This window comes from Rhinopithecus roxellana, chromosome 18 (genome assembly GCF_007565055.1).
Source record: "Rhinopithecus roxellana isolate Shanxi Qingling chromosome 18, ASM756505v1, whole genome shotgun sequence".
In the NCBI taxonomy this organism is placed as follows: Eukaryota; Metazoa; Chordata; class Mammalia; order Primates; family Cercopithecidae; genus Rhinopithecus; species Rhinopithecus roxellana.
In genome coordinates this window covers 57,288,720-57,302,950 of record NC_044566.1, presented here as the reverse complement: position 1 = coordinate 57,302,950, position 14,231 = coordinate 57,288,720, and the positions used below count along the sequence as shown (strand labels likewise).

The following is a 14,231-nucleotide window of genomic DNA, read 5'->3' as shown; positions in this document are numbered from 1 at the left end:
TTTCTATTCTGTGTGCTTACATTGCCTGTTGCTACAAAAACTGATAAGAGCTATTGAAAATGTACATGCCTGTGATTACTATAACCTACACAGATGCAATCATTTGTAGTTTCTCTGCAGTTCATGCCTAACTTCCTATTTAAGTCATGGATTAAATCCTCAAGGTACTTTAGTGTCACAAAGAGGTATTCTGGAAACATAAGTTATCTAAGTTGAAGTTTATGGTATCAGCTGAGAGCATGTTCTGTTAAGGATGTACATGCATAATGAGAAATTAAGGTAGGTTTTTTGACTACTGATCTGTTTTTAAATTGCTATTATAAAATATCCTATTGGCATTTAATTTTATTTCTATGTAATATCACAGCATGTGTGCTTTACAAAACATGTTTATTTGAATAAAACTTTGAAATATCAAAATTGCTACTTCCTTTTTGAAATCATTCTTTTGTCAGCCTCAATAAAAATAAAATTGAGACTTTTTAGTACTATGTAAATATTTTGATGAGCTATTTGAAAATATTCTAATATTTGATTTCTAGAAAGTTTTAATTGTGTTTTATAATCTAGAGGTCAACATTTATGTTGAAGTTTCAAGTAGCTAGTTAGAAAGTTAAAGATATTAATGTCGATTGAAAGTCAAATAGTTGAGCAGAAAAGCAAAATATTATGTAGTTGGTGGCAAAAGTCTTTTTATGTGGTAGCTTGTGAACACCAAATCAGATTTTATTTCCTTAGATATTTTGTTTGCTAGTGAAATGCTTATATTTCAGTCTAACATAACTTAAGAAGTTTAAACTTTTTGTATAGCTGTTAATGTAACATGTCATATATAATGATAGTTAGACATTATATTAATGTAAAGTCAAAATGCTAGACCATATCTGTAAATTAGCTAAAATCACACTAAGTGTTAGACACAGCTATGTGACTTTTGATAATTAAACTCTATAAAAATTAGCCCATGCTAGTAACCATGACACTGTTCTGTTTTTGTTGTTGTTAGAGTTTGTGTTTCTGCAATTTACATTTTCTGTCCTCTTGTCACTATTACTGTTTAAACTATTTAATTCTCTCCTGATACTTTGCTGCAATTGTTTTCTCTCAAAAAATGTACAATCTATAGATGCAAATGTATGTTAAAATATATTCAGTGGTATATCTAATAGTGAAAATAACTGCCTCAGTCATTTTATCTTCTCATTCTAGATTTGTAGATTATTTTATCAACTTCCAAAATTTCGGCTACTGTCTCAGTTTTAATGATCCCAAAATGTATGGTTATTCTTCTTTTGACCTACAGATATAAATATCTTAAGAGATTCTGTAGACTAAAAGTGATTCAAAATTTAGTTAATTATTCTCTGAAGAAATCTCATTTTCTTCCCTTCTCAGTTAGTGACGTATCACCACTGTTTTTTTTCTTAACCTAGGTATTTCAGAAATATCCTTAGTCTTCTCTTCCTTCTCATTTCTAGGGTCACTATTCTAATTTAAGTCTTAGTCTTCTCTTACAAGGTTTTATTAAAAATGCCAAACTGTTGTCTTCTTACCTGTTTCCTTCTCTAGTCCTTTGCCTACTGTTATTGACATTGTCTTCTCAAATGCAGTTATTTTAATTTTTAATCTTGGAAGCAGTAAAGAATCTACCCTGATTTTCACATTGGTCATCCAATATGAATGTTTGAATATTATTATCATATTCCACAGATTAATCTGTTCTTTCAGTCTATCATCTTTGACCAAACAAAATTTAAACCTATTCATTAAATCTGAGGAAAACTATAACATTGCATTGTGAGAAATGCATATTTTAAGTTAGTTTAAATTAGTATTTGATATTAGGAATATTGAATAATATGAAGATGTTATTTATTCCTAATTTAATGTGTAGATTTGGTATAATATGACTCAAAAGAAAAGGGATCAAAAGAAAAGGGGGAGAAAAAAAGGGGAATTTTCTTTCTTTCAAAACCTGGTAACATTTTTCTGATGCTTATCCTCAAAAAAGTATTATAAATTCACACTCTCAGGAAATTTGAATGGCATACCATTAGTCTAAATTCAAGCGATTAAAAAAACTGTTTAATAGACAACACGCAAGAATTGAGTCTGTTACTGACAAGATCCCTTCATATTGTTTATAATTTTTTAGTATGTATGTACAAAACTTTCAGCAAGCTGTGATCACACCCAACAATTCTATCATCAGAACAACACTTCTTTGTGTTTTTACTAGAGATTTCACAAAAGTTTTTGAGGTGTCTTTTTTTTTTTTTTTTTCTTTGAGACGGAGTCTTGCTCTGTTGCCCAGGCTGGAGTGCAGTGGCACGATCTCGGCTCACTGCAAGCTCCGCCGCCGGGTTCACGCCATTCTCCTGCCTCAGCCTCCTGAGTAGCTGGGACTACAGGTGCCCGTCACCACGCCCGGCTAATTTTTTGTGTTTTTATAGAGATGGGGTTTCACCGCATTAGCCAGGATGGTCTCGATCTCCTGACCTCGTGATCTGCCCACCTCGGCCTCCCAGAGTGCTGGGATTACAGGCATGAGCCACCGCGCCCGGCCTGAGATGTCTTACTGACATCAAGGAAGCCTATTTTCCTGTTGGGCAGTTTCCTGGTTTCTTGTCCTAACAAACTTTGAATTCAAAGAAACAAGCAAATAATAACAAAATCTGAGAAGTTATATAGAATTTACTGATTTTCAGATTTTTAGGAGATCTTTGAAATAATTTAGTCTGTGCTTCTCATTTTCAAAGATTATGAAACTTTCAAACTTAAATGTAAGTTTTAAGTAATACAAATAGCTAACATTTACTGAGCTTCTACTTTAAGCAAGAGCTGCAGTGAATTTACATATGGTAGCTTAATGGTATCTTACTTTATTCAAAATGATTAAGTAAGGACTGTTATCTCTCTTATACTTAGACGAGATACACTTTTCAAGGTTACTATTTAGAATTTGGTAACATTTTATTATATGGAGAACTTTCTTACATTAACCTTTGTATGATGAAATTTGATAGAAATTTAACACTAAAGATTTTTTGATTTCATTACTTTTAGTTAATATTGTATGTGTATTTCATTATCTGTATAGTTATATACGCATGTATGTTTCTGATTTAATTTTCACAGATTGAATTTTATATTTATTTATGAAGAATCAGCATGAGTATTCCAAAATATAGGCCTTGTCCTTGAGGAACATTATTATATTATTAATGTATTTATTCTTTTGAACTAATCATTTGACTTGCTTTGCATTTTGCAAGTGTGTCAGAATTTTATGTATTGTAATTTTAAAATAATATCTTCGATTATCTTGAATATTTCAGATATTATTAGTTATTGAAGTACCAAAGAAGGTATAAAAATGACTTTATATTTTTAAGGAAACTAATAGAGAAATATAAGACTTTCTCTTCTATGATTGTTTGGTAGCCAACAATCAAAGGATAAGAGGGGAACATCATATAATTATTATTTATAAGCTGCTTTAGGAAATTGTTATAAGAACTATTTCCTGATACTTTTGAAGGCATCAGTTTTGAAATGCCAGATGATTTAAGAAGCAAGAGGATTATTTTGATGCTCCTTGAACAAAATGATAGGTGTATTGGATGATATCTTTTTTTTTTTTTTTTTTTGAGATGGAGTTTTGCTCTTGTTGCCCAGACAGGAGTGCACTGGCATGATTTCAGCTCACCGCAACCTCCACCTCCCGGGTTCAAGCGATTCTCCTGCCTCGGCCTCCGAGTAGCTGGGATTACACGTATGCCACTGTGCCTAGCTTATTTTTGTGTTTTTAGTAGAGACGGGGTTTCACCCTGTTGGCCAGGCTAGTCTCGAACTCCTGACCTCAGGTGATCCACCTGCCTCAGCCTCCCAAAGTGCTGGGATTACAGGCGTGAGCTATCACACCTGGCTGGATGATATCTTTCAACTGAGTTGTGTTACTACTATGCACATCCGTTTAGCATTTTTTTTGTTTTTTACAGGTTTTATTTTCTTTATTTGAATATCTGAGAACATTATATTAATAATACAATATTTTTACTGTCGAAGCTTTTTTCTGACCTAGTTTCTTTCATTACAGAAACACCTGCTGCATTTCCAGACACTATAAAAGAAAAGGAAACACCAACTCCTGGTGAAGATATTCAGCCAGAAAGTTCAATTCCCCATACAGATTCAGGAATTGGAGAGGAGCAAGTGGCTAGCATTCTGAATGGGGCAGAATTAGAAACAAGTACAGGCCCTGATGCCATGAGTGAACTCTTATCCACTTTGTCATCCGAAGTGAAGAAATCACAAGAGAGCTTAACTGAAAATCCCAGTGAAACATTGAAGCCTGCACCATCCATATCTAGCATTAGTCAAACCAAAGGCATCAATGTCAAGGAAATACTGAAAAGTCTTGTGGCTGCTCCAGTTGAAATTGCAGAATGTGGCCCTGAACCTATCCCATACCCAGATCCAGCGTTGAAGAGAGAAGCGCAAGCTATTCTTCCTATGCAGTTTCATTCCTTTGACAGGTAGGTACCGAACTTATTATTCACTGGGCTTTATACATACAAGGAAAATTAGACTTTGTTAATTTTAAAATATAAGGAAGGTCTTGAAAACTTTATTAATGTAGATTCTTATTACAAAGACAATCAAAATGATGGCTCAACCTAATCTTATAATGAGACATCTTAATAATACATCTTAAGAGGTTTAAATGTGATATGATGGATAGCACATTGAATTGGAAGTAGGGAAACATGGATTATGTTATATTCCATTATCAAAGGACTACAGTACATTGGGGTGTTATTTTTCTCTTTGGACTTAATTGTTTCATGTATATAATGGGGAAGGGGATGGGTCACAGCTGTCCAAGGTTTATCCTGGCTCTGAAATTCCATTATAATATTATAAAATACTATAATAATTGTTGGAGATTATATAACGTTCTTTAAGTGATAACATTTAAATTTGAACCTTAAATGGAAGTATGTGGAAAAATTTAAAAATTGTTTGTGATCATCTTCTTTATGAGATTTCCAATACCAATGTAAAAGCTGTATTTTGAAGCATGTATTTAAAAGTAAATATTTTTGAAAGGTATTTTGGCATAAATAATCGAAATTATTTATAACATGGCCCATATGTCATATGTCTACATTCAAATGTTAAATCATGCAAGGGATTTTTTAAGGGACGATTAATTTTTTATTCCAGTATATTTTCAATAAAAATGATAGTTCACAGAAGCAGAATAAGATATTTTATAACCAAATACCCTATGCATCTAATATCTTCCACTATTTGAAAACATGTACAAGATTAGAATAATATTTTAGTCACCAATTACTAACAGTAGTACTTAACATTGATCACTGGGATTAATGCCTATTCCAAATAATGTTTGCATGTTAATGTATTAACTAAAAACTGTGATGGCTTACCTTTTAAAGGAAATCATTGTTACTGATGTTTTAAAACATCTTTTCATACAAAAAATTTATATATATGTATGAGGTGATTGACAATCAAGTTTTTTTTTGTTTTAGAAAGACAAGATCAAATTAGGAAATAAAATGTTTCTAAATGGAAATGTCAAAATATATAGTCAAAAAATAATATGTATTCCATATTGCTTTCTCTAAAATACCCAGATTGCTTTGTTCTAAGTAACATTTTAGTTTAGGGGTAGAGGATGTGGTGGTGTAGTCATTTCAGTTTGGATGAATTACACCTTTTTATTTTTTTTTTTGATGGAGTCTCACTCTGTCACCCAGACTAGAGTGCAGTGGCACCATCTTGGCTCACTGCAACCTCCACCTTCTGGGTTCAAGCAATTCTCTGTCTCAGCCTCCTGAGTAGCACCTGCCACCACGCCTGGCTAATTTTTGTATTTTTAGTAGCGACGGGGTTTCACCATCTTGGCCAGGCCAGTCTTGAACTCTGACCTCATGATCCACCCGCCTTGGCCTCCCAAAGTGCTGGGATTACAGGCGTGCACCGCTGCACCAGGCCGAATTACCCTTTTAATACACAAATATAATTTAAACTTTGCCTGTAAACACTTTTGGTAGTGTTTTACAGATACATATTGAAAAGTTGTAGAAAATGTAAGTGGCGCTAGTTATGCAGAATATAAAGATGAATAACATTAGTTTTATCTTCTTTGCACTTACAGAGCAGTAAGATATTTGCACATAATTGCTATAATAGATAAAATGTGTTGTGTCAGAAGTTTTAAAAGGTAAAAAATGGTAGGACTATAAAATGTAAGAAATATTTTTCTTTTTTGGTATTTTGGTATTAATATTATGTTTGGATGTTCATTCATATGGTAATGTCCCCTGGGTGTTCCTTATGATGTTTCACATGTATGTCACCTTTTTCACATACTTGGTTTATGTTTTCACGATATGCCTGTATGTGTGTTTATAAGTTTGTATAAACATATGCATGTAAGTATACGTACTTCTGTATTTCTATAAGCGTATAAGATAATATATAGGAATTTAAGCTTTTTATTCTAGTTAATTTTAAATTATATCTTTAAATGTTGGTAAAATACAAACCAATAAATACAGATGATTATTGTGGTTTACATATGAAAATCCAATGAAATAAACATTAAGTAAAATTTTTTTGTTTTAATTTGGGTTATTGTTAGAATGAGTTTTTTAATTAAAACTTTAAAAAGCAGTCACCTGAGTGCCAATGTTCTTAGCTACTCAAAAGTTATTATACTTTTGAGAATATTGCTTTAAGAAAAATAGAACTTTCTATATGTTCCTATAGCATTTGTGCAAAATGCAGTAGGAGTGGAATCATTATTCTAAATTGCATAAGTACAAATGAAATGGAAGAGCACAAAGCATATTTCAATTCTTTTTAGGAAAAGAGTCCCTAGTGTAGTTAATATATGCAGTAGCTCAAGTACTATCAAATGTAAATGATGAGGTGATATTGATGAAAGGAGGGGATTGAGGTCTCAGGGGGCGCTGATGACGGATTGAACAGAAGCGGCCTTGCACTGCACGTAACTCAAGTCTGTCGTCTTCACTGCTCAAAGCCATAATGGGAGGTGGCAGTTTGAAATGAGTTGCCACGGCAAAGAGTATTATTTTTGAAATGCTTTCACACAAATCACTAGGCCCTGCATACAACTTAGTTTCATGCTTTAATGTCATCAGGAGGCACAAATTGGTGTGTCTAATTGTTTGCCACCTGCCAGCAAAATGAGCTGCCAGCCAGCCAGACGGGTTTGATTGTCTGTCAGCCATTCAATAGATTGAGAGTGACAACATCAGAAATTTAACTTCAAACTCTGAAGCTTTGAGCAGCTTTTCAGAGACATCATCCCCACAAGTGCTTCTGGACCAGTGGATTTTTCAATTATACTTCCAGGGTATTGCTACCATTTGCCTTATCTGTCTTAAGGTAGCTATAATTACATTATGAGGTATATAAACATATTTCTGAAGCACTAAAGTCTGAAATCCAAGTTATGACATGTCTTTTAACATCAGATTGAATTCGTTGAAAATGGAATCCAAGATGACAGGCTTTAGAATGAAAGTCCTGAATGCTACCAGTTTCAAATCCAGAATCTATCATGGATCTTACTTTACCAATAATGTATTTTTCATTTTAATCTTTGGTTGAAAAGTAGATATAAACTCAGTTGGTCACTTCTTTGTAACTAAATCACACTCCTAATAATATTGTACAGTCTCAGTAGAATTCATGTAGGATTTTACTTTTGTTAACCAGTTGTTTATTGGTTATATTGCAGACATGCTAACAATGAATTCCTTATGCTTATCCTGGATTTTAAATTTGGAAATAATTTCTTAAAACAACTGGGATAATTTGAGTTCTGTTAACTTGTGTTCTGCATTGAGTGTATCTCAGACCTTAGGATGGAGCATTGGTGAATTTCAGTGTTTTGAAGTGTATAATAAAAAATTGCAACATCAAATTCTTAGAAACATTTAGACTTAATTAAAATAAACCTTTTTTCTTTACTATTACATATTTCAGCAGATTATGAAATATTACATAAATGTTCTCTACATATATGGAAAGTGCTGATTCTTTTTCTTTTACTTCCTTCAGTCATCTGTGCAGATTAAGTATATATCTTTGATTATACTCAGTGATCCGAACAGATGTGTATTCATGAAGTATTAAAATGCTAGAGATCCTCTAGTACTGTTCTATAGTGAGCAAACACTGTATGTAAACAGGAAATACAATCATAAAACTCTAACAATTTTTTCAAAGTTCTGTTACTGTGAGGCAGAGATAAATATTTATGATGGTTTTATTTTTAACAGAAAAGCCTAATAATATCATTTTAGAATTCTTAAATCAAGTTGCCAAGTTCTCTAACAATACTATCTTTTTGGATAGATTACTATATTTATTGATGGTTTACAAAATGTTTTAATTGAGCTATTATTTTTCATGTACTGTGTAACTTTTACTTTGGAGTAATGCTTTTCTCTAAAGCCACCAATTAACCTTTTACTTATCTTTTAAACTAAAAATTTAATCTTAGGTATCTGCATGCTTTTTAGCTTTTGAGAGTTTGGTATGTGTGTGTGTATATAATATATATGTGTGTGTGTGTGTGTGTGTGTGTGTGTGTGTGTGTGTGTGTTTTGGTTCAGTTTTAATTTCCTAGGATTTCCAGAGATCCCACTTAGTTTCAACAAAAGACAAAAAAAAAAAAAAAAAAGGAAAAGGGCAGTGTGCTTCGCATAAATTTTTAACTGTTAACATGTTTATAAAAATTGTTTTAAGTGTGGGATATCACACAAAGCTTATAATTGTGTTGCTTCTTTGGCTGACACACATCAGACTTACCCTTCATGTTTTTAGATTTTGCAAACCTCCTATATTCAAATTACTGGATTTGATATATTCAGAGAAACTAGTAGGTATTTTTTCCTCAAAATTTTAATATCCTTGCTTCCCAGTGTTTAATTCTCTGAAAAAGGAAAATCTATTTGGTAAATAATATAGGGCAAAAAAAGCAATTTAGATAGACTTCAGTATTATTAAACATGAAGTATAAGCTTGAGCTAGGTATTTTCTCTTTAGTTTCATTAGTTTTTTAATATTGATATTGGTGGTAAGGATGAAATTTCGGGTAAATACTTTTTAAAATGTTGAGTAGAGTTGATGAGGTCTTCTTACATTGATTTATTTAAAGCTAGAATTAAGTAACTATGAAAAATTATAATTACTTCTGAAGACTTCAATTTGTTCTTATTTCTTTCTATTTTTTAAAAAAAAATGTATTTTGACCATATCATTTAAAAGATGAACAAATAAATGTAATCCACATTGATTTAATCTTGCAGCCTTTACAGTTGAAATTTCCTACATCTCACCACTGTAATTTCTGCTTTTATTAAGCTGCAAGTGCCCTGAGTATATATTTTAAGGTCAATTGCCAGAAGATTCAGTTTTGACTGAGCATGTTTGTATCCTAATTTCCCCAATGTTGTCGCCTTTGTCTCTCCTGGCAATTATAGAGAGCTGAATAAAGTATCTCTCATTAATAGGTGATTTAATGAAATTCTTTATTGTTTCTTAAACATATTTTTTGTATTGCAGTTCTCAAATATTTTACAAAATAGGGAAGCATGATAGATAATATCATGAGAGTATTCACCTTGTGATTTCTGATGAACTGAAGTAAATTGTCATGTTATCCTAGAATCAGCAACAAATTATTTTTCTCTTTTAAGTTTCAACTTTTTCTTTTAAGATATACATTTAACATCCATACCCTAGTTAGAGAGTGATGATCTGGAAATTAGGGGAACTGGATATTAATAGTTGGTATCTCTGTAATTTGTTACAGGACCTTGATTCATTCTTTTTGGCTCTCTGGAACTCAGTTTCCCAACTCAGATAATATGGGATAAAGCTACATGATTTCTAAAAGATCTCATAAATTTCCAAAATTCTATTTAAATGAAATGGGCTTATTGTTAGCCCCACAAAGCAACAGATGGATATTTTCGAGCTTGGCTAAAAGATGTGAATCCCGGAAAAGGTGCATCTCCATTCTCAAATTACATTAGCCCCTCAGCATCTCTAAGGTGGATTTTTTCTGTTACCTCCTAACTGCCCTCACTATTTCCATGTTTCCTTTCTCACCCCAAATTTATTTTATGCCATAGACATTTTTTCTAAAGTGTGAAACTGATGAAAATTCTGAAATAATTCTTGTTATTTATATAATAAAGGAGGATTATTTTAGTTTGGAATAGAAAGTCCACACCTTTCATCAGCCAGAAATACCTAAAGCAATTCCTTTAACCTACCTTGTTTTTTCATATCTCTTTGTCTTGCTAGGTTTTTACTATTGAATTTTTGTATGCAGTTTTCCCTACTTGGTTAATTTCTATTGATCCTTTTCATTTCAGCCCACTCTTCCTTGATTGTGCACAGCCTGTGTTCCTGAAAGGACCTGGGCGTAACTCTGACCAGGTCAATTATTGAAATATATTGCATGGTCAGTTTGTCTGTCATATTCCTTAAAGTATCTACAGAATAAGCCTCAGGGCATGAGGCATGTACTGTTTGTCTTGTGTCTCCTAAACTTGTCAGTGTAATCCCCTGTTCGTGCTCAAACAGCAGAAGGGAACAGAAAGGGATTCTTACAGTGTGCCATGAATAATTATAAAACTCACTTGCCTTAATGAGTCACCATTTAAAAGCTCTTTCTTATCTTCAGTATCTCCCTTTGTACTTAGGATAAACCATGATGTACACAGATAAGATAGTATCCCTGTTTTTACAAAATTTACCAAACTGATTAATGGAGACTGCCAATACTCTATCCTTATACCACTTTTGCTGTCCCTTTGCATTCACTTCTTTGGCTATCTCATCCACCCTTCTGGCATTAAATAGCATCTATATGCTGATGACTCTTATATTTATATCTTAGTTTGAACCTCTTTTCTAAACTAGAGACTCATCTATCCAATTGCTTATTCAACATTGCTATTTGGATGATTAAAAAGAGGTATAAAAAATTAGTATAAAAAACCTGCTCCAACCACATTCTTTCCTATCTCAGTTAATGGCAACTTGTCCTTTCTGTTACTTAAGGCAGATTTTTTTGCATAATCTTTGACTTTATTCTCATGTCCACATCCAGTTCTTATTTAAATCTTACTTGCTCCACCTTCTTAATATTGCCAAAATTTGAATTACTTCTTACCAGATTTTGCTTTGCTATTCCGCTCCAAACCACCATTGTTTCTTGTTTGTATTGTTGTAGTCTCCTAGTCATTCTCCACAGTAACCATTGTCCCTCCTAGGACTATCCTTGACATAGCAGCCAGAGTGGTCCTATTGTAACCTGAGGTTATATTCCTCTTCTGTGCATAAGCCTTCATGGTTTCTCATCCCTCTTTGAATAAAAGCCAGCATCTGTACAATGGACTACAAGGCCCTGTGAGCTGAGTCCTCTTACTTATCTAATGTCTTACAGCTCTCCATGTCACCCAGTGTTCTCTTGTCATACTAGCCTTTGTATTGTTACCTCTGCCTGTGATGCCCTTCTCTAGGTAATCTCCTGGCTTATTCTTTAACCCCCTTCAGTGTTCTCTCGAATACTACCATTTTTTTGTCAATCTTCTCTGAGCCATCCTTTCAACATTATTCCTTCTTCCTATTTATGCTTTATTTTTCTTATAGCACTTAACATCTGATATACTGTATTTACTCATTTATGTTATTGTATTTGCTGTATCTCTGTATTGGAATGTCAGTTCCATGAGAGCAGAGATTTTATTCTATATATTGCTGTATATCCAGAGCTTCTGACAGTTCCACACACATTGCAATGCTCAATAAATATTTGTTAAATGAATGAGTGAATATATCACATCTAGCTTTGAGATAGGATAAATTCAATGATGGAAGAATTCACACTTACATGTATTATATATCAGTTTATTAAAATCATATAATCAATTAATGAAATATTTTATCAAGTGAATTAGATTGAAATATGTCCTGGCTTGTACCATTTTGATGATAATTTTACAACCTTGGAGTGTGTATAGATTCTACGCAATATAAAAGAATTATCCACTTTCTTGTAGTTTACAGTCTTAAAGATGTGTGATAGAAGTTTAAAATTGTGTGGAAAGCACAGTATTGAGATTTTTAAAAAATTCAATTGGCAAAGAAAGTGTAGAATAGAGCAGGGGTCCCCATCCCTGGGCCACAGACTGGTACCGGTCTGTGGCCTGTTAGGAACCAGACAGCAGGAGGGAAGCAGTGGGCAAGTAAACAAAGCTTCATCTGTATTTACAGCTGCTCCCCATTGCTCACATTACTGCCCAAGCTGTGTTTCCTGTCAGATCAGTGGTGGCATTGGATTCTCATAGGAGTGCAAACCCTACTGTGAACTGTGCATGTGAGGGATCGAGGTTAACTACTCCTTATGAGAATTGAATGCCCGATGATCTGTCACTGTATTAGTTTATTTTTACACTGCTGACAAAGACATACCAAAGACTGGGAAGGAAAAAAAAGGTTTAATTGGACTTACAGTTCTGCATGGCTAGGGAGACCTCAGAATCATGGCAGGAGTTAAAGGCACTTCTTACATGGTGATAGCAAGAGAAAATGAAGAAGAAGCAAAAGTGGAAACCCCTGATAAACCCATCAGATCTCATGAGATTTATTCAGTATCATGAGAATAACACAGGAAAGACCAGCCCCCGTGATTCAATTACCTGCCCCTAGGTCCCTCCCACAACACATGGGAAGTCTGGGAGATACAATTAAAGTTGAGAGTTGGGTGGGGACACAGCTAAACCATATCAGTCACTAGTGCCAAAAGCTTTGGGGACCACTGGAGTAGCGGATTCAAGGTATCTGTTAGGATGAATAGCAGATCTAAAAGAAGAAGAGCATAATACCTGAATAGTTTAGTTCAATGGCTCTTAACCTTTTTGTGGCTGTATATGTTTTTGAAATTCATTAAAAACTATATGTTCACTCTAGAGAAAATGTTTTTACCACCAAAATTTGTATATATTTTAGTGTGTTTATGTACCCTAAATAGGTTACCCACAGTAGGTAGCTAGACTTCTAGGTAAGACTTTTTGGTGTAGATGGAATAGATAGCCAGTGTGAAATGCTGTGTAACAATCTGATAGAAGGTTTTGTAAGAGTTGGAAATTTTTACTCTCATATATAAATAGTTATTAATATCAAGTAACATTTTGAAAGATAATTAATTTGTTATCAACACATATTGGTTAGTGTGGACTTTCAAATTAATTGTAAACTTGGTTGCTTAGGAAAGAGAATGGTTTGAGATAAAAGGGAATGGGTAGTGTTGGTGAAGAAACAATATTAAGGACAAGAACGTGCAGTCCTTTAATTCTAGATAAACAGTTTGGCCATCTGGATCAAAGGGGAAATAGTTCTTACAAACTTAAAATGTTGTAGATTCAGAAAAAGATCGGAGAAATCAGTCAAATACAGGTTCCTACTTCTCTCAACTAAACCCTTGTAACTTGGTCATCTCAGCCATTTGGACACATCAGTGATTAGAAACTGGAATTCATAAAAATTATCAGAGCTTTTTTTCTTCTTGTTGGTCCTAATTTGGTATGTTGACGTACATGGAAGTTTCATTTTGTTTTCTTATCATACTTTCAGATTTTAAAAAAATGCTGTAACTTTTTCTCATCCTTTTACTGTAATTTTCTGTCCTTTCAGCCTTTACTCACATGACTTGTTTTCCAGATCAACTGTCATCCTAACTGTTGTGTTATGGACATGATTCTGTTTGTCATTATTCTTGAACTACAGTGCCTAAAACTATACATATGAGATATGACAATGGCAGAGTATATGAGGATTATTGCTTCTTTCAGTCTGGGTATTTTTGCTGATGTAGACCCAGACTATATCAGCACTTTTGGGAGCCATAGCAATACTCATAATAGCTAAAATGTATTGGCTGCTTAGAATATTCCATGTACTGTACTAAGTACTTTATATGTGTGACCTCCTTTTGTCTTTAAAACAATCCTTATAGCAATCTTAAGTTTATGATGATACTACCATTATGCATCTCATTTTAATGGGGAGGAGAATGAAGCTTAGAGAGATCTATGTGCCCAATACCACATAGTAACTGCTGAAGACAGAATTCTAACCCAGGTCTGTAG

At 33.4% G+C, this 14,231-nt stretch overlaps 1 protein-coding gene across 4 annotated transcripts in view; it reads left to right on the top strand.

The window, feature by feature from the left end:
* NBEA (neurobeachin) overlaps nucleotides 1-14,231 on the top strand; it is a 774,301-nt gene that overhangs the window by 257,816 nt on the left and 502,254 nt on the right. For all 4 annotated transcript variants that reach the window (XM_030922219.1, XM_030922217.1, XM_030922221.1 and 1 more), the window contains exon 31: nucleotides 4,100-4,538. In XM_030922219.1, the coding sequence (XP_030778079.1) occupies nucleotides 4,100-4,538 (439 nt within the window). The remainder of the gene's footprint in view (nucleotides 1-4,099; nucleotides 4,539-14,231) is intronic.